The sequence below is a fragment of the Vicugna pacos genome, chromosome 11, assembly GCF_048564905.1.
Source record: "Vicugna pacos chromosome 11, VicPac4, whole genome shotgun sequence".
In the NCBI taxonomy this organism is placed as follows: domain Eukaryota; kingdom Metazoa; phylum Chordata; class Mammalia; order Artiodactyla; family Camelidae; genus Vicugna; species Vicugna pacos.
The window spans coordinates 54,460,201-54,486,673 of record NC_132997.1 but is presented as its reverse complement, the minus strand read 5'-3'; the positions used below and the strand labels follow the sequence as shown (position 1 = coordinate 54,486,673).

Below are 26,473 nucleotides of genomic sequence, written 5' to 3'. Positions count from 1 at the left end.
ACACAAAATTATTTACAAAGCTCTTCTAAAAGTTGATAAAGTCACAGATATCTGTCTTTTGAAGTAATTGGACCACACTGTGCATGATGAATTGTTTGAAATGACTGTCATAATATTCCCAAGGTATGATTCCATTATCTTTTTAGTAAGTAGTAAGAACTCAGGAAATCTTCTTATAGGTTTGAACACGAGATCATTTAGGGATCAAGCCTGGGGAAACATCCATAAGTGCCCAGACTATAGGCATCATGCATGAATGAGGGCTATCTTCACAATATTCTAGCTAAGCTACATGATTTGAACACCACGTATTTTACCAATGAGAGCCTATTTCTCAAATCAATTTTACTAACAAGCCACTAATTTTAACAATGAAAATTCATTTCTAACATTTATTTTGCTAATTGCCAAAGCCTTTGATGTTGACCAAAGATAATTACAGAATGGCTTTTAGTAGCTCCTCTAGAGTGAGAGCTTCCTGATTAGAATTCCACTATGAATTACTGATTAAACAAATGATTGTCCCTACGGTGTAGCATAAACCATTCATACTTAAAAATATCACAATATCTAAGCTGAGATATTTCAAATTAAGTTACAGACATCATGACAAAGAAAATATAAAAATAACTATATAATAAATTATGTAGGAGTAATTGACACACACAAAGCGGTCATATGAGCCATCATCACGGGATCTAGAGAATTTTTTTTTAACTGGCCATAACAAAAATGGAAAAAAAGTAAAAGAAAAGCCTAGAGTGACCTAGGGGGAAAGATGGAATTAAGAAGACCCAGCAGATATCTTAAACACTTTACATGGAGTATATGATCAAGAAAAGTAGTTTCTTTCACTGTGTTTAGAGGACGTTAGCTAGAGATGAATGGAGTATGGGTCACTGAGAAGCAAGGGTCATGTTCAACGGGGAAGAGGAAAGAGATCTCATTCATCTTAGTTTACACAAGAAAAATCAATTTGATCTTCAGAGCTGATGAAACAGAGGTATTGAATCAAACGGTGTTATATTTATAGAATGTTCTAGATTGTACTGACAAACCAAGGTAGAGCACTCATCAGAACAAACTGGTTCTGATACCTCTGGTTCTAATGACTGAACCAAGAGTTTTTAAAAATCCAGAGGTCGGGTTATTAAGGTTTTGCTCAGAAGCTATTAACCCAACTTGATAAATAATCAATGGGACACAGCAAAGGCAATTGTCAGCACGTCTCTTGTCCATAAATGGTTTGTCAGAGGGTTTTGTTTGCTTTTTCAAAATATTCATTGGATAAAAATATATGAAGGATTGATAACGACAACTCATCAAGACTTCTGTGTTATTCTGGGCTGTGACTCATGAAAACAGACATACTGAAATAAGAAAAGTTCAAAGAATGGCTAACTAAAAGAATTATAAAATTATAAAGAAAAGGAAAAATAAATTTATAAAGAGTTAAAAATAATCACTTATGGTATTTCTTCCACTTGCAAATCCTCAACTTTATACACACACACACACACACACACACACACACACTTACCCCTAAGTGACACTTTCTACATGAAGCTTCCCCCTCTTTTACTCCCTTATAATGCTTTATGTACATTTATCTTATGGGAATTGTGGAGAATTTTGTTGTACTGCAGTTCCTTAACACACACACACCTATACACAACAGGAAGAAGCCAGAGTCTCTGAGCTGCAGGAGTCTTTGTTAGTGACCAGCAATCACAGGACGCTGGGGCAAGGGATTTTGAAAGTCAGAAATAGGCTATCATTACCTATGGACACAATGAGAAAAGGGAAACTTGACCAAAGGTCTTTTACTCATTGACAAATACACAGAACATTCTGCGGGCATAGGAAATGCTGGTTTTCATTTCTTGGGTAAACAACCTAGGTGAGAAATGTGGTTGTCAGCATAGAGAAAAATACATTTATTGGAGGGTTTACATCAAGTGGGAATTAGAAGATTGATAATCTTATTGTTTACCATGTTTATATAGGTAAATGTACATATTCTAATTCTGGTCTATTTTTTAGGCCTCCTTCTGTGGGGTCTCTTTTATGACTTCGGAGGCAGTCATAATCTCTGAAGCCTTTATTTACCATTTAACTTCTTAATCTTATGTTTTTAATGATGTATTATGCATTCCAGCTATTTCCCTTACTAGAAACAGCTGCAAAGTATTTTTCATATTATTTTACAAAGGGAAAATATATCATATTTAATATTTATTTCAAGTTTGTAAGACACAAGTTTAGGAGTAATCTGAGGTAATCTTTAAAAACAGATAATGATGAAGAGGAGAAAAGAACTTGTTCACTCAATCCAGAATGCCTGAATCCTTTCAACCTGAAGCAGATAGTTTTCCAACATACAGAAGGAAGTTGAACACAGTCTGTCTGTCTGTCTGTCTGTCTGTCTATATTTAAATATAGCATAATCAATATATAAGCTTATTTCTTTATGTTCTTAAACAGGTTAAAAATGGAAACCTAAGGAAGAATTTATATTTATATAAATCCATGACCCATAGATAAGTAAATTATTATTAAGGAAACATAGGATTTTTAGACTGTATCTATGGTATCATTAGGGCAATTCTCAAATGTCAGTTTTCTCACAAAGATTCAATTTCTCTGCCCACTTGAATTCAGGCAACATGGTCATGAAATATGAGCAAAATAGCATTTCTTAGCCGAAGTACGCGTGCAGTTCCCACACTCTTTTATCAGAAGCATGGGTATTGTTTCCATGTTCTCTTTCCCCTGCCTGTTTGCATACAAAGAAGCTTATTTGAAGATAGAGCCCCAATCAGTATGGCTCTCTGAGTGCATATAGAGACCCCTTGCTGACATGCAGCAAACAATGAGCCCATAACGTAGAGAGAAATAGGCCTTTCATTTTAAGCCACTGACATGATTCTTTGTTTGCTACCAATGCATAAGCTAGCTTCTTCTGACTGATACAATTCCCCAAATCTTATGACACTGATATTTTATAATTTCTCAAAGTCCTCAAGACCCTAAAACAAAGGGCTATAGGTAACAGAAAAGGGATGGGATTAAGGAGCTACTGCAGGACTTCAGAAACTTACAGGCTTCAATTATAGCTACTCTGCTTTTAATTATTTCATATCGCTAGTTCTGTTGCTCTTAATCTCTGCACTGTCCTTTAAATGTACACCACTTTTACCAAGATAACTCTGTGATTCTTACTTCAGTCTAACACTAAATTACATACCATAGCCTTGCCCTAGAGCAGCTTTGTGTTTCATTCCACACATATTTGATAAGGACCTACCACACAGAAAGATGGGTTTTAGGGCTTTGTGTGAAGTTTAAGAAATAAAAGGATGCATTTCTTGTTCTCCTGAACTATATCGTCCAGCTATAAAAGTTTACAAAGTTCCTTTAAAATTTTCTCCAAATGGGGTGGGAGAAGCCTATTAACTTTTTCGATATATTTATTTATTTTCAAGAGAATGCATGGGATTAGTATAATGACCATTTACATTTTTTAAACTAATTTGTTCTGATAGAAAGCTATCTATTCGCCTGTGGGAAATAAGTATCATCTTTGATCTCCTTCTTCAAGTCCTTTGTACTTATAAATTCATTTAAATTTTTGATAAATAAACATTCCTAACTGAATTTTAGGGCAAAATTTGTCTCTTTGTATCCCCAAAGAGGCAAAAGGAGTTACAATAGGATTTCAAATGGTAGCCTAATTGTGTTACAAATTGAGTCACTAAAGTGTTAGAAAAAGTTCTCATCTTTTTTTAGACTGATAGCTTGCATTAACTACAGAGACTTACAGGTAACCCTCTGTTTTCCACCCCTAGTCACCATAGGAGCAGTTCTGGGAATGCAGGACACCTGAAAATTCCCACCTTCAGGCAAAGAGCTAAAAACATATTTTGGAAACCAGAGAAAATAAAAGGCATATGAAACATTGCAACTAAAAGGATCTAAGTATGGTTTGATCCCACAGGAAAGAGATTCCTAATGTTACTACTCCCTAAGTAAGTGATGAACACACATTAAGTGCAAGGCAGTGCGTAATAAGTACCATGAGTGGTCATGATGCCATTCTCTTTATTTTGAATGCCTTTTCTCCTCTTCTCCATCTTAGTCTCTTGAGTGGCTTCTAGCCACCAAGGCCCATTTCAAATTCTACTTTTTTTCTCTCTTTTTTTTTGGGTACTGTTTACTAATCAACCCATGACAAACCATTCTTCTTCTTTCTGCGGTAATGTTGTCCTCACTACCACATAGTTAGCCTTTAATGTTTCATCAGTTGGTTTCCATGTGTTAGCTTCCACTCCCCCAAAAAGAAACTGACTTGTTAATTAGCTTTTGCTATGAAGCTGCAAACTCCCATTTTCTACTATTCTCAGTATTTCCCACAAGGAAATCATGACTATACTAAAAATCTTGAAAACCCCTGTACACCATCTATTTCTGTACAATTCCCTTCATCTCCAAACCCAGCCACCCCAATACAAGAATATATTGTTCATGCAGGAAGTTTGGTTCTTACTGAATTCACCATCTTCTTTGTTGTACATAATTATAAATTATTTAAACTTCTATTTTGGACAGTTGCCGAAGTTCAACAATTAATGATAATAACCACCTATGTTTTCTTTATTTTTGAAAACTGGAAGAGCATTTTCCCTTCTTCAGTTCTCTAGCACTACTGTTATCCCCTATGGTTCTGAAAAGATTACTGAAACGAGTTCTATATCAACATCTGCCAATTCCTGCAGAATCTGGGGATGTGATTTCTCTAGCCTAGAGGCTTGATGCCAGGTACTTTTATTATATCACCATTGGGCTTCGATCTCCCATGTTTATTACACCCCATATAGTTTAAAGACCATTTTCATTGATAAAGAAGGCAGAAGTAAAATAGAAGTGGAATGGCTCTGTGATTTTTTTTCCCTATCATCTGATTTTTCACCATCTAGCCTAAGCAGATGGGTTTATCCCTTCTTTGTTCTTCTTTGATATGAAAAAGGTTTTATAACTTGTGTTGAAAAATGCATTGAAAACCACTGTGAACATACCAATTGTACTGAAAAGCACAGATCGTCTTTAGGGAAATGTAGTGAGAATACTACTAATTGCTAGATCAAATTTATTAAGAAGGAGGAGACAGGAATGAGGCAAAGAGACAAAATATTCATCTGAAACAATTAAAAGACCAATGGTGACATAATTATAAAAAAGGAAGCTAATGTTCTAACCAAAGTACGTTTTCTCCTTCAATTAATAATAAATCAGTGTTCTGCACTGTATAAAATAGCTTTATGATATCAGTTTCACTTCTTTTGCAAAACCATAAGGAAAGACAGACCAAAGAGATAGATGGTTTGCAACAAATGCAATGCAATGACAAACACCCTTAATAGTCTTTTAAAACCATAAGAGCTGTAAAAATCCTCCTAAAATTTATCTATCTGCTCTCCTCAACGAATATGCTCAAAGGTTAAGAAAGCGGTACTTTGCATCTCCCATGTCATTTAATTCCTTTGGAAGTCTAAGTGTTTGCGAACTTTCAAATCCACTTGGTCCTTTTACATTTTTTTCTTGGGTTTTGGCTACAAACACCACACAATTATGAATGCGAGAAGTTCTTCTACAGGGAGCTGGAGACATAATTCAATGTCCAGTAGCATCTCAAATATTGAATAAAACCAGCATTTAAATGATAGAAAGGAAGACTAGTTCCAGTTAACCAACTGGACAATAAAGCAGTATGAAACATACTGCCAGGTGGTAGTCCAGGATATTAGATACTGGTTATTCCATACACTTCCAGAGACAGTGGAGAACATGTTAAAAACTTCAATATCATAAATATCTTTTTAAATGTATGATTCATTGTTCTTCTATTCATACTGAAAATAGTCACAAGCTTATTTCTATGGTTTCCATGTAAATCAACAAAGAAGTGTGACACTGGGTAAGGCCACCTAGAGTAATATTTCTCCAAGTTCTCTTAAGGCAGGTAAAAACAATGGAATAGGAGATGGAAGAGAATAAATTATCAGACATAGAATTGTCGAGAGATTGGAAGGTTAAGAAATAAAAAATGCAATATTATCTTATTTACAAGGAGGGAAGGCTCAAGGCATTCATTTTTAAGTAACTTTGATTTAGAGTCAATCAATATTGTTGAGAGGACTCTGCCACAGTTACTCTGCTATACATTTTCACAATCACTGTCTATTTAGTTTCAAAAATTATCCATCAGGTGGGAATTATTCCTCTTATTTTACAGAACAAGGAAACAAAAGCTATTAAGCAAGTTGCCCAAATCCACACAACTGGTAAGTGAGGAAGGGCTCATGATAGACAGTAATTTTCTTTGTAAGATGAGAGATTGGAGTTATTCCTTGTTGTGAGTTGAGTGACAAAAGCAGAGAAAACTTGAATGGTGTCCACATTCCATGCTGTATCGCCAGTTCACTCATCTGTAGCAAATATTTGCCATGCTATACTCCACTAGTTGCTAGGTAAACTGTGTCTGCCTTTTGGTACATTAACATGTTGACCACAGTAGCACAGCATATGCATATACCACTCTGACTCAGGATACTCAGATGATTCCTGGCCTGCCCATACACTCTCAGAGTTCTTTTTTCACCCCATCACCTTGACAATCACATTGGAAAATTACTTCCCATGAGGGTAGAAGAGAAACTAAATTTGATTAAGAATATGTTTAATAACCATGAGGAAAGTTGATAAGAGAATGTACTTTAAAAAGCTATGATTCAGACTTAAACTTGATGTGATCAATAATACATAAGTTAAAGGGGCTACGCTTAAGAATAAAAACAAAAAGCTACTGTTTACATAATATTTCATTAGTATCTGGAGGTACAGAGATCAATGTGATAATTAATGACATAGCTATGACTCCTTATATCTCACTAATCATTAACAGGATATAGAAGTGCCCATATAATTGACAAATTCAGTTAAGCTTCACTGTAGAAGAAAATAAAAATACACTGGAAGTCATTTTGTTTAGCTAATGTATAAAAACTATTTTCACCAGGTAGTAGTGACAGCAATCTAAGAAAATTTCCTAACAAGTACACAGCACAGAGCGACACATAAAAAGAGATCATTTGATTTTTTCCCTTTTATTTCTATATTGTTTCCACATTCTCCTTCAGTTAACTGGACACTCAGTTAAGCCATATACATCATAAGTCATATATGTCATAATGAAAATCTTTCACTAAAGTCCTAGGGAGATAATTTTTAGTATCACCTTATCTACAGTGAAAATCATGCTAATACCAACATAGGAACCTTGAATTTTTTAACTCATTGAATAACTTGGTGGGATAGTAGAAGTCATAAGGAAATTATTTTACTATCTAGTGTTCAAAATAAAAATTTACTATTAAAGCTATATTTTTAAATGGTACATCTATATAAAGTATGATAATGAACAGATTTCTAATTTGATTAAATGTCATAATCGCTATTTATTACTGTAATAATTAAGAGAACAAAAGTATAAATGTTATCATCTGATTTACTAGAATTAAATTAAGCAAGCCATTGGATAAATCAGAAAATTCTTATAGAATTTCGGAGGTCCTCAATTGCCAAAATAAATTCACTCTTGGAAAATAGAGGAAGAATGTTGGAAGGAAGGCTGTATCACTGAAGCACGGTTTCCATTTATTTCTTCAGTGTTAGGGGTCAAAGAGGAAATTGTGTTAGTGCTCCTCTACTTCACTGAAAACAAAACTTTATTTTAGTTTACAGTGAGTAAACTATGTAAGAAATCAATTTAACGACCTTTATTGAGATACTACTGGATACAAGATACTGTGCTAAACGGTCTGGAAACATAGATGAATAATAGCTATATGTTTTTTCAGGGCTGCCATAACACAGTGCCACAGACTAGGTGGCTTAACCAACAGAGATTTATTTTCTTATTCTGGAGACTAGAAGTCCAAGATCAAGTTGTGGAGAGGGTTTGTACCCTCTAAAGACTCTCCTTGGCTTATAGATAGCTCTCTTATCCCTGTATCTCCCAATAGTCTTCTCCTTCTGTACATGGATGTGTCCCAATTTCCTCTTCTTACAGAGGCACCAGTCATACTGGATTAGGGCTCATCCAAATGACCTCATTTTAACTTATTTGCATCTTTAAAGACTCTATTTCCATATACAGTCACATTCTGAGCTACTGAGGGTTAGGGCTTCAATATACCAATTTTGGGGGATACAATTCACCCAACAATAATAGCATTCCTGCCCTCCAGGACTTTTTAAATAACAGAGAAAAAAATATAAAAGTAACTATAATATAAGGCAGAAAGTGATAAAAGTTACAGCATAAATTCAAAATTATAAAGGAGTACAGGAAAGCTTAAAGGAGAAAAAGGGTTTAAAGGATAATGTGGTTTTCTAAGGATAGGATTTCACCAGATTGAGATAAATATGGTGAAAAGGGCAGGAAATAACATGATTAGAAGAGGCACTGTGCAGGGCTAATTTTTCTTTTAATAATCAGATCTTACTCTGATTAACATGTCATATTAGGTATTTAAGATGACAAAGGTCATTTGGTTGTTAATAGCAAAGAAGCAATACAAAATCATATTTTCTTTAGTTTTCTATGTAAAATACATCCTAGGCCAATATTAAGACAAATTAAACATATCATTTTAATTCCCAACATATCATTTGCACTTACAGACATTTTTTTTAAAGAAATATAATAGGAAGCGAATTAGAATTGTACCAACCCCAAACCAGAAGAAGATATGGATAATAAAAGTCCAATAGCAATTGGAGTATCCTTGTAAGAAATCTATATATCAGAAAACAATGCCTATAGCTCTTTGTTCTGAGGGTCAGTTCCCAAATTTATGTGATGCAACAATATTGCAAATTCTTTCCAGTTATAAAGTGTCACTATCTGGATTAAAAAAAAAAAAAGTAGATTTGTGGTATTTTATTCCCAGTGAGTGCAACCTATGTTTAGCTTCCAAAACATTATTATTAGTCCTGTTTGCTATTGTAATATTTCTGACAACAGCAATAAAATATTTTCAATTTTAATTGATTTTATTTAAAAAGCAGAAGAGAATATTAAAGAATCTACACAAAATATCCTTTATACATCAGTGGAGAAAAATGCTGAACTTTGAATGGAATCATAATAAATGTGCGCTTCCTTGAACTTCTTACATGTCACTGGTGGATAAAATCAATTTTTACTTACTACTTACAAATTATGACAATTCAATAGCACTCAGTCACGTGACATTAAAAATGTGGCAGAGTGCAGGATTTTCATTTTGTTCACAGATATTATCCCAAAGGCACATTAAAGTTTTCTCCTCTACTGTCATGAAAATCATTTAGGTGAATGTCATAAAATGTTTGAAAGACATATAAATTCCATATTTCATATCTCTTGTTAGTGACTAATTAAGCAGAAAAAAGAACTTAAGTTCAGTGAATTACAAAACCAAAATTAAAATCCATCAGATTTTACATTAGGAAATAAAGATTTTAGCACATAAACCTTTAGCACTGCAGAAAATGAGCTTCATCTCTTACACTGGTAAAAGGTACAGCGTGATCATTCTGTGCAATTACACAGCTAGGCGAAGACTTGATTTAGATACAGTATTATACCAAAAAGAAAATCACTTTGCATAGCTATGCTTAATTTTTGCAGTTGCCTAAAATAGTTATACGTTCTGGCTTTGCCCTAAAGCCTGTGTTGAGAGGCTCTGAAATATAAACAGATAAAATCTGTGTTCAATCACTTGGAGGTTACTCCTATAGAAATCAAATGAGAGTTTATTAAGTAAAGTAAATTTAATTAAACAAATGTTTGTTAAGTATCTGTAGTATATCAAACACTGTGTAAGGTGCTGAAATGAAGGAAAACCTAACAATCTGCACACATCCATGGTGTTTGGCTGCTTCTATTTCTTTAACTTCAGTTTTTCACTAATCTGATTTTTTTTTAATGCAAAATATGTTATTTCATTTTATTGGCAGATTCAATCACAGAATTCTAAATATGTCTGAATATCCATGTGTGTTTACACTTCAATTTCTGTAGGCATTTGGACTTCATTTTGTTGACCTGATCATCCTGTTTCTGGAAGGGGTTTGTTTAATATGTCCACTGAGATTATCTATTGTCCTTTTATGTCAAATAGTTTCATCAGTATTACCTAAAGATATTAATTTAGGGTACATAGAGGTTTTTGTTGTTAATTTTGTCAAATTGTTCTTTAATCTTATTGAAATATCATTATAATTTTAGTTTACTATAATTATGTGAAATTTAATTTTATATCATAGTATTACAGAGCTTGCTTTTGTTGATTTAAAATTAGCCTATAATATCTTATTCATTGCTTTTATTAAAATTCCCTTGACCTAATCTGATATTTTTGAGTGGTGTTGCTTTGGGATGTTTTGTCTGTTGTTGTTTATCTCTAACTTCCTCCTCAGAATCTCACTGATTTCTGGTCAGGGAGGATAAAGTCTCGTATTTCCACCCAAACCATATTTAGTCTAGCTCAAAGGGGTTTTATTTTGCTTTTTTATGATCATACAAAATTGTCCAGTTGTGTCCACATGACAGCCAAAGATTTACAGAGGAAGGCTCTTGAACTTTCGTTAATTATTTGACTCAGAAGCTGAATGAGTAACAAATCGAAAGTTTGGCTTAAGAGTTCAGTATATCTTTCTCCCTGATTCAAGAAATTTCCAGATGGGAAAACTCAAATTTATGGTTTAAACATGACCTCCATATTGTGACATTAAAAAAATAAGCAAAAACTATTTTAAAAGAAAAATAATTTTTAATAGGGGAAAATAATCTGACCTGACTAGAAGGTACCTAAAAAGTATTTATTGTCTTAGAGAATTTGAGCAATTCAGGAATTTTCTGTGACAGGTTTCTATATACTAAATGTGATTATACTAGACAAATTCATTCTAGGGAGAACCATCCATGGAACTTTTAGAGTTTTTGGGATAAGTGATTCCACACCTATTAATTACAGCATTTCATTAGAAAACAGAAATTTAAAAAGCCATGATCTAAGGAAAAAAAATACATACACTATGAAACAACTATTACAATCATATAAATATTAATGCAAAAATATATATAAATTCATTTATCTCAACAGCAACACCATGAATATATAGCATGCCTTAAATAGAGTACTTTTAATTAACACAGCCACCAGACATTTTTTTGCTAACTATGATAGACAGAAACTAATAAAACCATAACTGATCTATAATTTTTGAGTAAATTTCCATTATTTCCTAGCAGGTCTTTATACTTTGAAAATGTTAACTAAAATTTCAATGGTTTATGAAAACTTACAAATTTTTAAATAACTAGATCTTATAACCTAGTTCACAAAGAAAGAGTAGAGTGACAAGTCTGAGTATCTGTGTCTCCATGAAATTTTCCATGTAGTCACGTGAAGAGGATTTATATGCAATTTATTATGGAAACATTAAGTACATAAATCCCCATCAAGATGGTGAATGCAAATTTTTAAGAAGGCATTATATAATGCCATGGGAATTTAAATGTGGCTAAAACACATTGAATTGCACATATTTTTCTTTCCTCCCATGACCATTTTCCACAAATAGGATCAGTATTATGTCCAAAAAACTAAATTTAATCCATATATGAAAGTTATCAAAATTGAAAAGGTTATGGGAAATTGTGTGGCAGTTGGTTTGAAAGGCACTGAACATTTAAGCATTATATTTAAGTGTTAAGAGTTTTGGTAGCTCTGAGTCTATCAATGTTTTTTATTATTGTTTGGTTAGATTTTTAATAGTTGTATTCTAAAATTTTTATTTAACAGGTACAACACTTATATCATGAAAACTTGAAAGCTCAAAACAACTGATTCCCTACAAAACAGTATGAGTAAACTGTTAATTTATTTGTAAGTTCCTTCTAATTATACATTTTAAAAGCTATTATAAAGAATCAGATTGAAAATTGATTACTGGTTATCTATAATTATACAGATGAATGAAATAACACTATAGTGAACTTAGATTATGTTTTGAATCTTCTTTGAATTAAATCCTGTAAGTCCTTATACTAAGCTTCTAAATGCCAACAGGAAAGAATGATCACAAATTCAAGTAATGATAGAAAATGATGAGGTTTCAAAGATACGGATATAGAAAAACAGCCTTGGTGTCTTTCCTAACAATTTTACTATACTGTAATTAGCATTTGAGGGCTTGTTTCCTCCATCAGACTACAGATGCCCTGTGAATAAGTCCAATGTGTATTATTCACCATTATATCTCTAAGGTGAATAGAAATTGATCAATAAATATTTGCTGACTGACAAAATAAATGATTTACTTATCAATACCAAAGCGTTCATGGGGTACTTGCTTCAAGAACATTCTTTCCTCCATCACTTATTAGCCAGATGGCTAACCAGATGGTAGCACAGAATATCACTTAAGTCTTGCTGTCATGTCCCTGTGAGAAACTTTTCAGTTTCAGCTTTGAGTTTTACACCCCCAGAGTGAGAAGATTCTATTGCCTGAGGTAGGTTCTGACTACTTTGAGGCCCTAGCTCTCCTAATCCAATAGGAGGAAAATGTCTGTCACGCAGATGTGCTTATTAGGAGGCAAGGGCTTTCATCAAAATCCTCAGTAAAGGGAAAATTATCAAATCCTACAAAAGATTACACAAGGGACTTCAATTATACATGTAATAGCAAGTGTTACAAAAGTTAAGGTTCGTAAAGCTTTATGGTAAGACTCCATTATCATTCTATATACTCTCATGGATGCTGGAAATATTTCACAATAAAAATATTTTTAAAGATCTAGCCATCCTTTTCCCACCATCATTCACAAAAAAGGGTAAAAAAAATGGCATAAAATCTCACAAAATATTATTCCATCAGAGACTGATCCTGGGTGATGAAGGTTTAGGTATTTTTCACCTTCACAACACATTTTCTTATACTGTATTACTGAGATTCACAATCAAGTACAATAAAACTAGACGATCACCATCATTTGGTGAGTTTCAGGTACTGATATATGTGGCCTGGGAAGATCTCTCTGTCACCCCAAGAACACAATCAACCGTGCTGCCTATCTTTGCACCTTGATATTTACTTCTCCGCTTCACTGTAACTCTCTCATTATAAAAGTTTAAGAAAAGTAGAAATCATAATATGGTAAAATATAGAAAATTATCTACCACAATAATAATCATGGAGGCTATTTTTCACCAGATTTTATTATGATATTATTTTTAAGGATAAAGAATTGTAAATAAAATCAAAGTCCCATATATACTCTTTTTCAGTCCCATCCAACTCCTCCCTCTCCATATTTAATCACTCTTAGGTATTTATGTGTGGTGTCCTACTGTTCACATTGCCTTGCTAATTACTTAACTGCTTTTTAAAAGCTATCCCACTAACATGTGAAACAAGTTTGTTTTAACTCCTCTGTTGGCTGCCATTTATTCATTCTCCTGCTGATGGGTGCTTATATTATGTTCAACTTATACTATTTTTAAAAAGTCCATAATGGTCATACTTATACAAGCCTTCTTTATGAATATGTGCACAAGTCTGTCCAATAAATAAAAAAGGATATTCGTGGCAAAATAATCCAGGCACCACACACTGCTATTTTGTTCTTCAAAGATATTATAACAATTTACTTTCCTGGGTGCAGTGTATAAAAATTCTCATTTTATTCCATCTTGTCTGATATTTGGCATTATCTTACATTTTTAATGTCTTGGCATCTGATAGTTATACACTATAATTTTCAAGATAATTCTTCAGTTAGTTTGGTAAACTGATTTTTGGGATAAGTTTAACAAAGGTAGCTCCTTTAAAGAGATTTATCTTTCTTATATCTGGTTTAAATTTTAACAATGGCCTGCCAATGATATTAGTGATAATGGTTAGCTTCTACTGGCAACCTACTATGTCCCAGACACTCCTTAAATCATTTAAAATATATCATTTTATCTAATTTGTCCAATCATGCAATAATATATACTCTAGGAAGGCAGGGAGTGTAGTCTGTTCCATTGACTATTCTCTCTCTAGGATTTAAAACATTCTAACACTTAATATGTGTTCAATAAATATTTGTTGAATAAATGTATCTTAGTCTATTTGGGCTACTGTAACAAAATAACACAGACTGGGTAGCTTATAAACAACAGAAATTGACTTCTCACTCTTCTGGAGGCTGAGAAGTCCAAAATCAAGGTGCCGGCATTGTCACATGTTGGTAAGAGCCTCTTCCTGGGGTTCACATCCAGTGCCTTTTGCTGGAGTCTCACAATGGTGTAAGGAGCTAGGGATCTCTCTAGGTTCTATTTTGTCAGAATACTAATCTCATTCATGAGAACTTCACCCTCATCACCTAAGGACCTCCTGAAGGCCCTACCTTCTAATATTTTTGAATTGGTTATTAGTATTTCAACCTATCAATTTTGGGGGGCACAGACATTCAGACCATAGCAAGATGATATAATTATTAACATTTTAGAGGAGGGCATTTAGTGATTCAGAGGTTAATTTATTCCCTAAAGATCATAGATCTGGTAGGATCTGGCAGGACTGTCAGTCCTAAGCACAGCTAAGCCCCTCCAAACAGACTCTTCTCTTTTTATGCTTTCCGTAGATTCTAGAGATAAAACACATCATCTTGATATCTAATCTATAAGAGTTCTTTTAGTGGTGAAACTTTAGTGATAATGATATGTGCACTGTGAAAAGGTGATTATATGCTGCTTTTCTTGAATACACATGAACTGTCCACAGTACAGCTCTGGAGCCACTATCTAAGAAGAGGTTTCTATTGTTCTGTTGAAATTCCCTGGGATGCTACCAAAGACCCTGGAAGTATGCCAACACAAATCTGCAAGCTCAGATACATGACCTCAATAGTTTAGGATCTTGTATCTGCACCCACCTGGGTAGTCAGAGGCATGCTTCTTTCTAGGTCCAGAGAAGGACCTCTGGAGAGTGTATAGGGAAGGCTTATCTTGCTTTTCCTGCCTAAAAAGCTTCATCTCTAGCTGAAGTCTCTGGTCTTTCAGAATGCTCAAGAGCACCTCTCGGACTCATCAGCAGGTTGGAGTGGGAGTGGATGCTGTACAACAAAGGTAAACTTTCCTTCTAAACCTTCCTCTAACCTATAAAATGGCCACAGGATTCACCATATTAAGGATTTTTATTCATCCATATTACACTGATCAAATGCACGTGCTTAGAGTTGAAACACTGACCTGAAATAACAAAATACAAATGAAATTACGAAGCTCACTTTGACTCTCTCTTTTGTTAAAACTTTCTTTTAATGTATCTTTCAGTGTAGGTATGGCAAATAATATGGTTTTTAATACCGTGCATACACTCACTGAGACAACTTTAAGGAAATCTTTTATTAAAGATCTATTTTATCATGCAAGTAAGTACATAGCTATTGCTTGCAGAATTTAGGAAAATTTAAAAATTGTTTTATACAAATTAAAAATGCAAGCCCTTAGTGCTATTTATTATATGAGTAAAATTATTGATGACTACTCCAGCTCTGCCTTAAAGTTCTGGTAAAAATTCTCAAATCTGACTGATTTTGACAAAGTCAAAAAAGAACTTCTAATTATGGCTTTTCTAAAGATCTAATCTGTAATATTCAAACAACAGTCCTGTGTTTACTTGCTGTTCATTCCAATGAAAGCATCCTGAGTGAACTTGCCTGTTAGGACATGGAATAAGGTGTGTTAAATTCCAGTCCACAGGCCCAAACTACTCTTTAGTCATGTAAGTACAGGCAGTAATTCAAAACATAATTATCGACAGAGCAATAATGGATTACTTTGCTGGAGCCTATTTAACCATTTTGGAAAGCATACTTTCTCCCCATCTTTCCATGACTTATGTAAAGCTGTGTGTTTAATTTTCCTGCATTCTGTGCAATGGCTGAGCCATATACCATCACATGAAAATATAATCACAGAGGACCCAGAGGGAGAAACCTACAACCACAAGACTGTCTCTTGGGTTTATTCAATGGCATATAATGTCCCGGCTGCAAGTCATCATCGGACTATCCTGATGAGGCAGAGCTTCTTTTCTTGCTAAATGCATGCCTGGATTATCCAGCCTGTGCTAGGTTTAAGTCATCAAACTGGCTCTCACCTCACCCTCCTATTGCTATGTCTTAGATATGTGTGTCAGTCTTACATTTTTATTTCTTGGAGGTAGGGTGGACAGAATGAGGACACACCTGTTTCTATTGGGCTTACTTTATTTTCACTTCTAGGGGCAATTAAAACATTATTTACCACTACACTATCTACTTCTATAAGAATGTTTTTCAGCATATGGAGTGGGTGTTCTGAAATATTGATGACACTACCATTTAAAATTTTAGATGATTTAAATTTTTCTATGAAAGTTCAGGGCTCTGTATAATGTCACCTGCTGACTTTTTGTGTCTAGTTCCAATCCAGATGCACCCTCTGTTCCTGTAATACTGGCCAACTTCCTGTCCCTCAAACCCTCTATATACTTTGACATGCTTGTCTCTCTTTCTGGGATATTATTTTAATTTCTTCAATTTCAATTCAACAATTCAGTTCAACTACTATCTCCTTAACAATGCTTTCCTCAACATCCAGAAACTCCAGTAGCATTAATTGCACAGAATTTTGTTATATGACTATTAGAGTCTTTTGGAGTCTGATATATATATGTTGGATTGTGAGTTCCCTAAAAGCACAAACACTGTGCCTTTTCCTTCTTTAGATCCTCCTCCATTTCCCAGCATACTGCCTTGCCTATCATTTATATTCAATACACCCATCAAAATTCATTTTTGCAGAATATGACTTCAAATCTTAATTTTAAATAAATGTACTTCATGCTTTGGTGCCTTTAATCAATTAAAATTTCAAGTGGGTATATGTTGAAGAGATACCTAAGAGAATGCATGGTAATACATAATTGATAATAATTTATATGATTTATCTTTGCCCAGGTGTGTACTATGGGTCATCTTTTATCCCAACACCTATTCCATAAACATTATATGAGATTTAATAGTGCTTAGTTTGTGCACAACTAATTTAACATCTGTGTCTTGCCACTATTATTATGTATTTATTTAGTATTGGTTTATGAAGGAAAAAAACTTTCATTTTCCTCTGTCAAATGATTCAGATACAACTTTGTAAAAGCCAAAGAACATGTTCACTACAATTTCATGAATCCAGAGGTCTCTGTTAGTGACTTTTTGATGGCAGTATCAGTTATATCTGAGTCACTAAGTCAAAGTCACAGAACATTGTGATGATTAATGCTTAAAGTTATTTTTCATAACTTGAAGATTTTTAGAAATATTCATCCCAAGGCTGAACACATTTAATGAAAGCAGAAGACGTAAATCCCCCCAAATTAATCTTGCATAAAATTAAATAGAGTAATAAATACCTGTTTTCTTCATTCAACTAATACCTACTGAGAGCCCTCAAGCAAAACTCTGGAAGCAGGAGGTTCAGTTAGAAAGATTACGCAGCTATTCAGGTAAGAGACAGTGGTTTGAACTGGAGTAATAGCAATGGACTTGGGGAAAAGTAGACACATTAAAGAGGAATTTAGGACATGGAATAAAGAAGATTTTCAAGCATCCTCTAATATGATAATTAACTGAGAATCAGTAGGATGTTATCTTTAAATTGAGAAAATCTTTTACTATAAAGGAACAACAGTGCTAATTCTAATCAGTAAGTGGTCAATCGCTTTTTTAGAAAATTCCAAACCGTTGTCAATGGTATCCTCCATTCTTCAGGTGGTCCCCTATATTCAATAATCTCCACTGCCACACTTTCCTTCAGGTTATATTTTCCACTAACTTTTACTCATTATCCAATCTCCAGTACCTTTTGTAGGATTTAGCACTTTAAATTATGCAATACATATTTCAAGAATGAATGAATGAAAGAGTAATGAAAGTGAAACCAAGGTCAGATCTTCACAAACTCCCACACTGAATTAGTTCTCAGTAACTGGTGAATAGCTCTTATGATCCAAGTCATTCCCTCTTCTATCAAAGTTGACTTCTTCTAAATTCAGTTCCTTGGGATTATAGTTCATTATGAGTCAATTAATGCAATGGTTCAAAAACCTGATGTAGGTGTTAATGTTTTCTCTTCCAAATTTTGCATCTTAAACAGAGATCTTAAATATTTTTATATCTCCCCATGGAAAACTAACACTGGGGATTTCAGGCATTGTTGTAGGCTGGAAAGACAGAGTTTTTCAAACCTTATCACATAGACTCAAATTCTGTCTCAGAGGAGAAGCCATGATTGATGGGAACAGATGTGGAAAAGTTATGATGTAACAGGAAACATCACTGGAGCACATGCTAAACTATCACAAGGAAAGTTTATGAAGACACAGAAACCTGAGAAAGCAGTGGACGCCACTCAGTGTTTGGGGCAAACACATTTTTTTCTCCAATCAATACTATCTCTCCTTCTTTTCTGATGATAAAACTCTGATTTTGTTTTTATAGTAAGTCACTAGTCTGGAAGGTTGAATTATGCCTAGTCTAAGCCCAGTGGTCTGCTAGGATATGTTCATACCCGTTCACAAGAGCTATTCTATGCATCTCTTCCCAATTCAGAGTTCAGCGGCCTGATGGTGGCAGCTGAAGATCCACCAGTATGGGAGTAGTTATGTCACAGAAATCAGCAAGTGCTACAAATTAGAACTACTCCTCTCTCTGGCCCCTAGTCACTCATTAACCATTTATCAGCACTCTAAGTCCATCACACTTCTTTTTGCCATTGATTGGTCCACGAGCAGGTATAGGATAAAGTTATGACCTACGACCAGTGAAAATCTAGTGCAAGGCATCTGAGAAAGATTTCCTCCTTGATAAGTTAAAGCAAACAAGCCCCCCTGCCTTCCTGCTTTAAGTGATTTTGTGCAATGCTTTGAGATGCAATCATGAATAGGAGTTTCTTTAGAGACAGTGTAAATTGTTGAGTTGTATGGATTATAAGGCATGAGGCTCATTATCCTAGAGTAGATCTTATGTAGCAGATTGTAGCTTCCAGAAAGGTTACCATTTTTTTTAAATTCTTATAATATTTCACAAAATTACTTACATTCAGTGTTATTCCATTTCAGACAATTGACAAGAGCAAATGTATAAATTAAAAAATTAAAAACATACCAGACACAGCAAGGAAGTCATCAATGCTTGTAATGTCATCTACAGCTTCAGTGAGGACATGGATATGATTCTCCCATGTGCGCTTGTACATTTCCATGGTTTTCTTGACCACTTGACTTTTGGGTTTTGCAGCCAAAGCAAGTGCAGCATTAATAATCTGTAAAGATGTACAATGTTCACATAGTGATTTATTTGGGAATAGTTACCATTGTGCAGATGACAGGTATTCTTAAAAAAAAAAAAGATACATTCATCTTTAGCAGGTAAAGTGACCTGATGCATAACTCTTCAGTTTTGATAATATTGAAAACTGAATATTTGATAATATTGAAAACTCTTCGGTTTTGATAATATTGAATATTATTTTGGGTAATTTAATTAATTTTAGAATTGTTTACTGAGCATCAAGGCACTAAGAACTGCAGGAGATACAAAGATACCTCGTATCTACCTTTAAGGAGCTTATGTATTACTCAATGGGAAGGGCAACATGTAACTACAGTTCAGTATGAAATATATGCCATAATTACAAATAATGATTGATAGTCTGTATAGAGCAGAAAGATCACCTTCAGCAGAAGTTCTGAGAAAAGGTTCAGGAAACAGTAATGTTTAACTGGCCCTTTGGATTCACATTGCACAACTAGGTAATGAATGCCCTCTATATGCAAATCACTGGAATAAAAGCTTTGACTTTTTTGAGGACTTCAAGAATTTTACCAGTAGATATTCATTATTTGTATTCATTCATCTGTACATTCACTCATCATTCAATATTTCAAATATATTCTGAGTGTGTTTTTATTTATCAAGCATGGTTCTTGGTGTCAGGGATATGGCAATGATGAAGAAACAGGCAAAAAGCATTGTCTTCATGGAGCTTATACTCCAGTTAATGGAGACAGGCAATTAGCAAGTTAAATAAGTAAAATATATATTTAGTTTGATGGTTGTAAGAACTAAGGAGACAAAATAGAGCAGAGAAGGCGGATAAGATGTGGACTGATGGTGAGAGTAGGAAGTTTGCTATTTTAGCAGGCTTTGCGTTGAAGTGGACACTTGAGTAAAATCATGGGTGGGAGAGAATTTGTGGACAGAGAAGTGGCAATATTCAAAAGGCGAGAAAACAGGGGAAATGCTGCAAGGACAGTGAGCAGTCTCATCCAGAACCTGGTATGCATAAGGAGTCCTTGACTGCCCTGCTGAGGACAGTGGCCTTATTTGGCCTTATTTTGACTTTAGAGCAATTTGCTCAGAATTACACTTTAGAAAAATTCATTTGGCATAGGACACTACTGCAACAGGTTACGGGAGTGAAAAAGAGCTTGGATTGCAATGGTGGAGGTAACGAAAAGTTTTGATAGGACATTCAGTAATTTAAAGGAAGATGAGGATAGATCAATAATTGACAAAAATGTCATGCAAACATTAATGAATCTGTGGAAAACAATGCTTAAGGACATGGAAATATATTCACGATAGTTTAATAACAGCAGATTACAAAACATCAATCTTCATAGAATAGCCTTTCTAGCAAATACGCTAGAACTAAAAGTTTGATTAATAACAACAAATAACAATGGTTCTCTCCGATTGGTGGCATCTCCAGTACTTTTCATTTGATTTTGTGTGTATAACTGAATTTTTCAGATTTTCTATGATGAATATGTGTCAGTTGTATACTCAGAACAAAGGAAGTTATTTTTTCAAAGAAAGGTGATTACGTTTTCCATGAGTAATGGAGAGAATGGTTATAGTAGTGACAGAAAAGGAGAGATCAGAGAGTTAAAAAGTCAGTCAGAGTTGTAGAAGCAGATGTGTGCAACTGTTTTGGAGAACACTGGTAATGAAGGATATTAGATGTCAGTTTCCCTATTACGGAAGTTGACTTTCCACACAAATTACGTAGTGGCCAATCAAAGATGTGAAATTGGAGCTCATAAAAAAGTTTTCATTCATTTATTTATCTGTTCGTGCATTGAAACAAATTAATAATATATAGCAACAATGTATCAGATTCCACACTGAATACAAAGGATATCACAGTGAAGAAGATTCCACCACAGTTTCTAGAACAGCTCATCATCTAGAAGGGGAATCAGCCAAAAGCCAAATGACTGCAATGCATCAGTGATTCTCAAACTTTAGCCTGTATCAGAATCACTTTGAGGGCTTGTTAAAACAGGTTCCTGAACCATGCCCTAGAGTTTCTGATTCAGTTGATGGGTTTGGGAGCCTGAGGATTTACATTTCTAACAAGTTCTAAGGTAATAGTGATGCTACTGGTCTGGGGCTCCCAGTTTGGGAACCACTGAAATAAGTTAAGTGCTATAATGTAGGGGCTCTTGAAAAGCAGAAGGTGCCCTATAACACAAGGGAGAGGTACCCATCTCCAGAAGGAAAGATGTTTCAAAGGACTGAAGTCTGAAAAACAAGAAGAAATTAGTATAAGGCGATATCTATTTAGGAAGAGGCAATAACATGTGCAATAATGACCTAAAAGCAAGGTACAGTCTAAGTCCACCTTCTGAGGAAAGTTCAGCAGAGAGGAGACCGTAATAGAGTTGTAAGAAAATCAAAGACAACAAGGGAAAAAGGGAGGAGAGAACACATCTTTGGAAAAGTACCAACATGTACGAGGAAAGAATGAAGTGGAAGTGATAAAGATGAGAGAAGGAATCATCAAAGAGGTAGAAAAATGAGGTATTAAAGAGTCAAGATGAGGAAGACAATATTTTCAAAATATCAAATGCCATAGGAGGGTCAAGAGTAATGAGGACTAAAAACAGATTTTGAACTTGGAAAACATGAGTCATTGGTGTAGCAGAATATTGGATACAGGAGTCTGACTTCACCAAAATGTAATGGCAACAATAAAAAGAATCTTTTTCTACTCAGTAACCCAAAGACTGCACCTTACTTACATGACTTTCAACAAATTATTGGAGGTGGAAGAGGGGAGAAATGGGTTGCTTGAAAATATTATATTGATATTCCCTTATTTCTTTTTTATGAAAGAGGAACATGCTGAATTTTAAGGAAACGCACACTATGTTTAGACATAACAACTCTGCAGTATCCCCGGACTTCAGTTTTAGAGCTCGATTAACCTATTAATTTACAATGTATGTTTGTGTACACTGCAGCGGCTGTAGTCTCTGGTGTGTCATTGTCCCTGCAATTGGACAGTTGTGTACACACGTGGCTGTGCCGACATTACGCCTTCACACTCTGTGCAGACTTTTAAAGTACCCGTGCAGATCCATCAAGGGGATATGGAATCATGACGATAACACAGGTTGCATTTTCTAAGGACATTTTCAGTTCTGTGGCTGATTCAATTTATTTGATTCAACACCACACACTATGAGAAAACTTTATCCAACTTGACTCTCCTGATATTTAACTTAAATCTAAAAGCAGATAAAACTGAGAAGATGTGCAAACCATCTTTAAGACAGAAGAAATCTCCATCCCAGTGCATACTCTTCAGCATTTTAGTTACATGTCTAGAGGGGGCAGGGGGAAGACTATCCTTAAATCTTCTTCACGCATGACTAAACATGACTGAAATCTGAAATGAATTATGTTACTTTCTGAGGCATCTTTCGATTATGGTTGGGGTATGTACATCTCAGAACCACCCTTAAGCCTGTGAATCACCTACTCAGTCAGTTCACCTTTGAAACAGTATCTTTAAATTCAGGAACTTGTTATATGTTAACAGGACTATTTAATAGCCTTTGAAATAGGCTCCTAATTCCAGTCCCTATTAACTCCAGGCCATTCTCCTTACCACAAACATATTTCTTTTTCAAATGCACAAGTGATACTGTCCCACCCTGGCTAATAACCTTTGATGGAGTCCTAGTTGACCAAAGATAAAATCTAAATTCCTTTTCACTATTTACAGTTTAAAAACCTCCACAGGCTGGCCCTTCGCTCCATTTCACTCTGCCGTAATACCCTCCCTCACTTTAGCCTCCATTCCAGCCATACTGTCGTCAGCTCCATTTCCTGATCACACCGGTATCCTCATACTAATCAGAGTTACTGCCATATTCACAAACTGTCCCTAAAAGACTCTGTTCTACTCATAGCCCACTCAGAGAAGAGCCACAGAGAGTCAAGTTTGGTATCATTTTTCTCCCTCTTCAAAACTGTTTCCATCAGAGCCTGGCACACAATTCAAGGATAGGCAACCTGTCGGCTGGCCAGTGAGTGGTCATGGGTATGATGCCAAAGGTCAGGATGTTCAAATTTCTATGGAAAATCTGAACTAGAACTTAGAGAGAAACAGTTAGTTAGCAATGTAAACCAAGCTGAAAATATACATAAGAAGCCATCTAGTAAAAATCAGAACCAAAGGGGGTTGATGCAGGTAAGGCCATGAGGAAGCTGAGCAAGCCAAAGCTGAAAGGAAGAAGAAACTATAAATAGATTGAAGTTATGAGGTAAAGGGGAAAAAACGTATAGAGTAAAATGAGCCAGTGGGTCGAAAGAAGAAACCTTGTAGAGTCACAGGCACCAACAGAGAGAAAACAATACTCAGAACCAAAAAGAGCTGTGAGTGGACTCTTTATGGGAGCATCCTATTTCAAGTTAAAAGTCCACAGGAAAAAAATAGCAATGACAATAATAATAAGTATGAACACTCAAAAGTCTATACTTTGTGCCCAACACTGTTCCAAGCCCTTTCTATTAACACATCTAATTTTTTTAAACCCATTTAATTTTCATGACTCAGTATCATTATTTCCATTTTTCAGACAAGACCATCCAGTTATTAAGAGGAGAAACTGAGTCTGATCCAAGTTCACGCTCACTGCCACATCATACTGTCTCCTGTAGTCGTCCTACAATAATTCAGGACACCAAGAGTGAGTCTGTGATCCTTAAAACCAAAGGGGCCTTACTGAAGAAAATATTATAAGGCCTGTCATGGGGAAAAAAAAATGATGTGTGTGTGTGTGTGTGTATGTGTTAAAATGTATATAACATAAATTTGACCATTTTAACCATTAGAAGTTTAAAATTCTGTGGTATAAAATACATTTATAGTATTATGCAACCATTATCACTATTCATCTCCAGAACTTTTTCATCTTCCTCAAAGGAAACTGTGTACCTATTATAAACAATAACTTATTCTCTCTCCTCTCTTCAGTCCCAGTAACCACTACTCTACTTTGTCTCTACAAATTTCACAATTCTAGATACCTCATAGAAGTGGAATCATATAATATTTGAACTTTTGTGTGTGTGTGTGCTTTTCATGTAGAATATTGTTTTCCAGTTTCATCCCTGCACTAACGTGTATCAAAAGTTTATTCCTTTTTAAGGCTGAATGATGTTCCACTGTGGGTACATAACATATTTTGCTTATCTATTTATCTGTTGCTGGACATTTAGGTTGTTTCCGTATTTTGGCTACTGTGAATAATGCTTCTATGAACATTGGTGTACAAATATCTGGTCAAATCCTGGCTTTCAAATGTTTTGGTTATATACCCACAGATGAAACTGCTGGGTCATATAGTAATTCTAAGTTCAATTTTTTGAGAAATGCCATACAGTTTTTCACAGTGGCTGGACCATTTTACATTCCAAGCAGCAATGCACAATAGTTCTAATTTCTCTACATCTCTGTCAATATTTATTTTCTGTTTTTTTTTTAATAATAATATCCATCCTAATGGGTGTGAAGTGGTATCTCACTGTGGTTTTGATTTGTCTTTCTCTAATGATAAGTGATGTTAAGCATTTTTTCCATGTGCTTATTGGCCATTTACATTTTTTTTTTGAGAAATGTCTATTCAAAACTTCTCATTTTTTAATTGAATTGTTTAATTTTTTGCTGTTGAGTTTTAAGAATTCTTTACATTTTGTGGATATTAATCTATTCTCATATATATTATTTACAAATATTTTCTCCCATTCTATGGATTGCCTTTTCATTCTTTTGGTAGTATCCTCTGATGCATATATTCTTCAATTTAATTAAATCCAATTGTTTTTTCTTTTGCTTCCTGTATGTTTGGTGTCATACTCAAGCCATCATTGCTAAATTAAATATCTTGAAGTTTTCCCTCTATCTTTTCTCTTAAGAATTCTGTAGTTTTAGCTGTCAGATCCTCAGCTAAAACCTAAAGCCTCAGATCCACTTTGAGTTAATTTTTGTATATGGTTCAAGGTAAGTGTCCAGCTTCATTCTTTTGCATGTGGATATCTTGTCTTCCCAGTACAATTTGGTGAAAAGACTACCCTTTACCCATTGAAAGGTCTCAGGACCCTTCTTGAAAGTAATTTGACCATATATGCAGAAGTTTATTTCTTGCCTATCTATTCTATTCCATTTAGTCTACAAGTCTATAGGTCTGTTTTTATACCAGTACCATACTGATTTCATTAATGTCGTTTGTAATAATCTTTGAAATTAGAAAAGTGTGAGTCCTCCAAATTTGTTATTTTTCAAGATTCTTTTTGTTATTTGAGATTTCATATGAATTTTAGGGTATATTTGGCCTATATCTGCAAAATTATTTTGGGGACTTAAATAGGAATTACACTGACTGTGCAAATTGGTTTGGATTGTACTGTCATCTGTTAAGTCTTAAAATATATTAAAATGGAATGTCTTTCCATTTATTTAAGTCTTCTTTAATTTCTTTCAGCAATGCCTTATAGTTTTCAGCATACAAGTCATTCTCCTCCTTGGTTTATTCCTAAGCGTTTTATTCTGTGTGATATTATTCTAAGTAGAACTGTTTTCTTAATTTTCTTTTCAGTCATTGTTAGTGTGTAGGAACACGCAACTGATTTTTAATTTTTGTATGCTGAGTTGACATCCTGCAATTTTACCAACTTTGTTTATTAGCTCTAAGAATGTGTGTGTGTGTGTGTGTGTGTGTGTGTGTGTGTGTAATCTTTAGGGTTTTCTAAATATAAGATCTTGTCATCTATGAAAAGTGATAATTCACTTCTTCCTTTCCCATTTGGGTCTCTAAGAGAGGGCTTTTTGAATTGGATTTTGTGAGCAAGTGAGAAGGGCAGGAGTTCAGGGAGGTTCAAGAAGTAGAACATGGAACCCCAAGGACCTGCTGAGAGCTCTTGCCAGCCCCTTCCACTTTGTATCTGGCTTCTGCTGTCCCAGCCTCAGGAAACTCA

At 34.6% G+C, this 26,473-nt stretch overlaps 1 protein-coding gene across 4 annotated transcripts in view; it reads right to left on the bottom strand.

Moving 5' to 3' along the window:
- CTNNA3 (catenin alpha 3) overlaps positions 1-26,473 on the bottom strand; it is a 1,353,918-nt gene that overhangs the window by 413,419 nt on the left and 914,026 nt on the right. For all 4 annotated transcript variants that reach the window (XM_031682182.2, XM_072971428.1, XM_072971429.1 and 1 more), the window contains one exon: positions 19,307-19,463. In XM_031682182.2, coding sequence (XP_031538042.1) covers positions 19,307-19,463 — 157 coding nt within the window. The remainder of the gene's footprint in view (positions 1-19,306; positions 19,464-26,473) is intronic.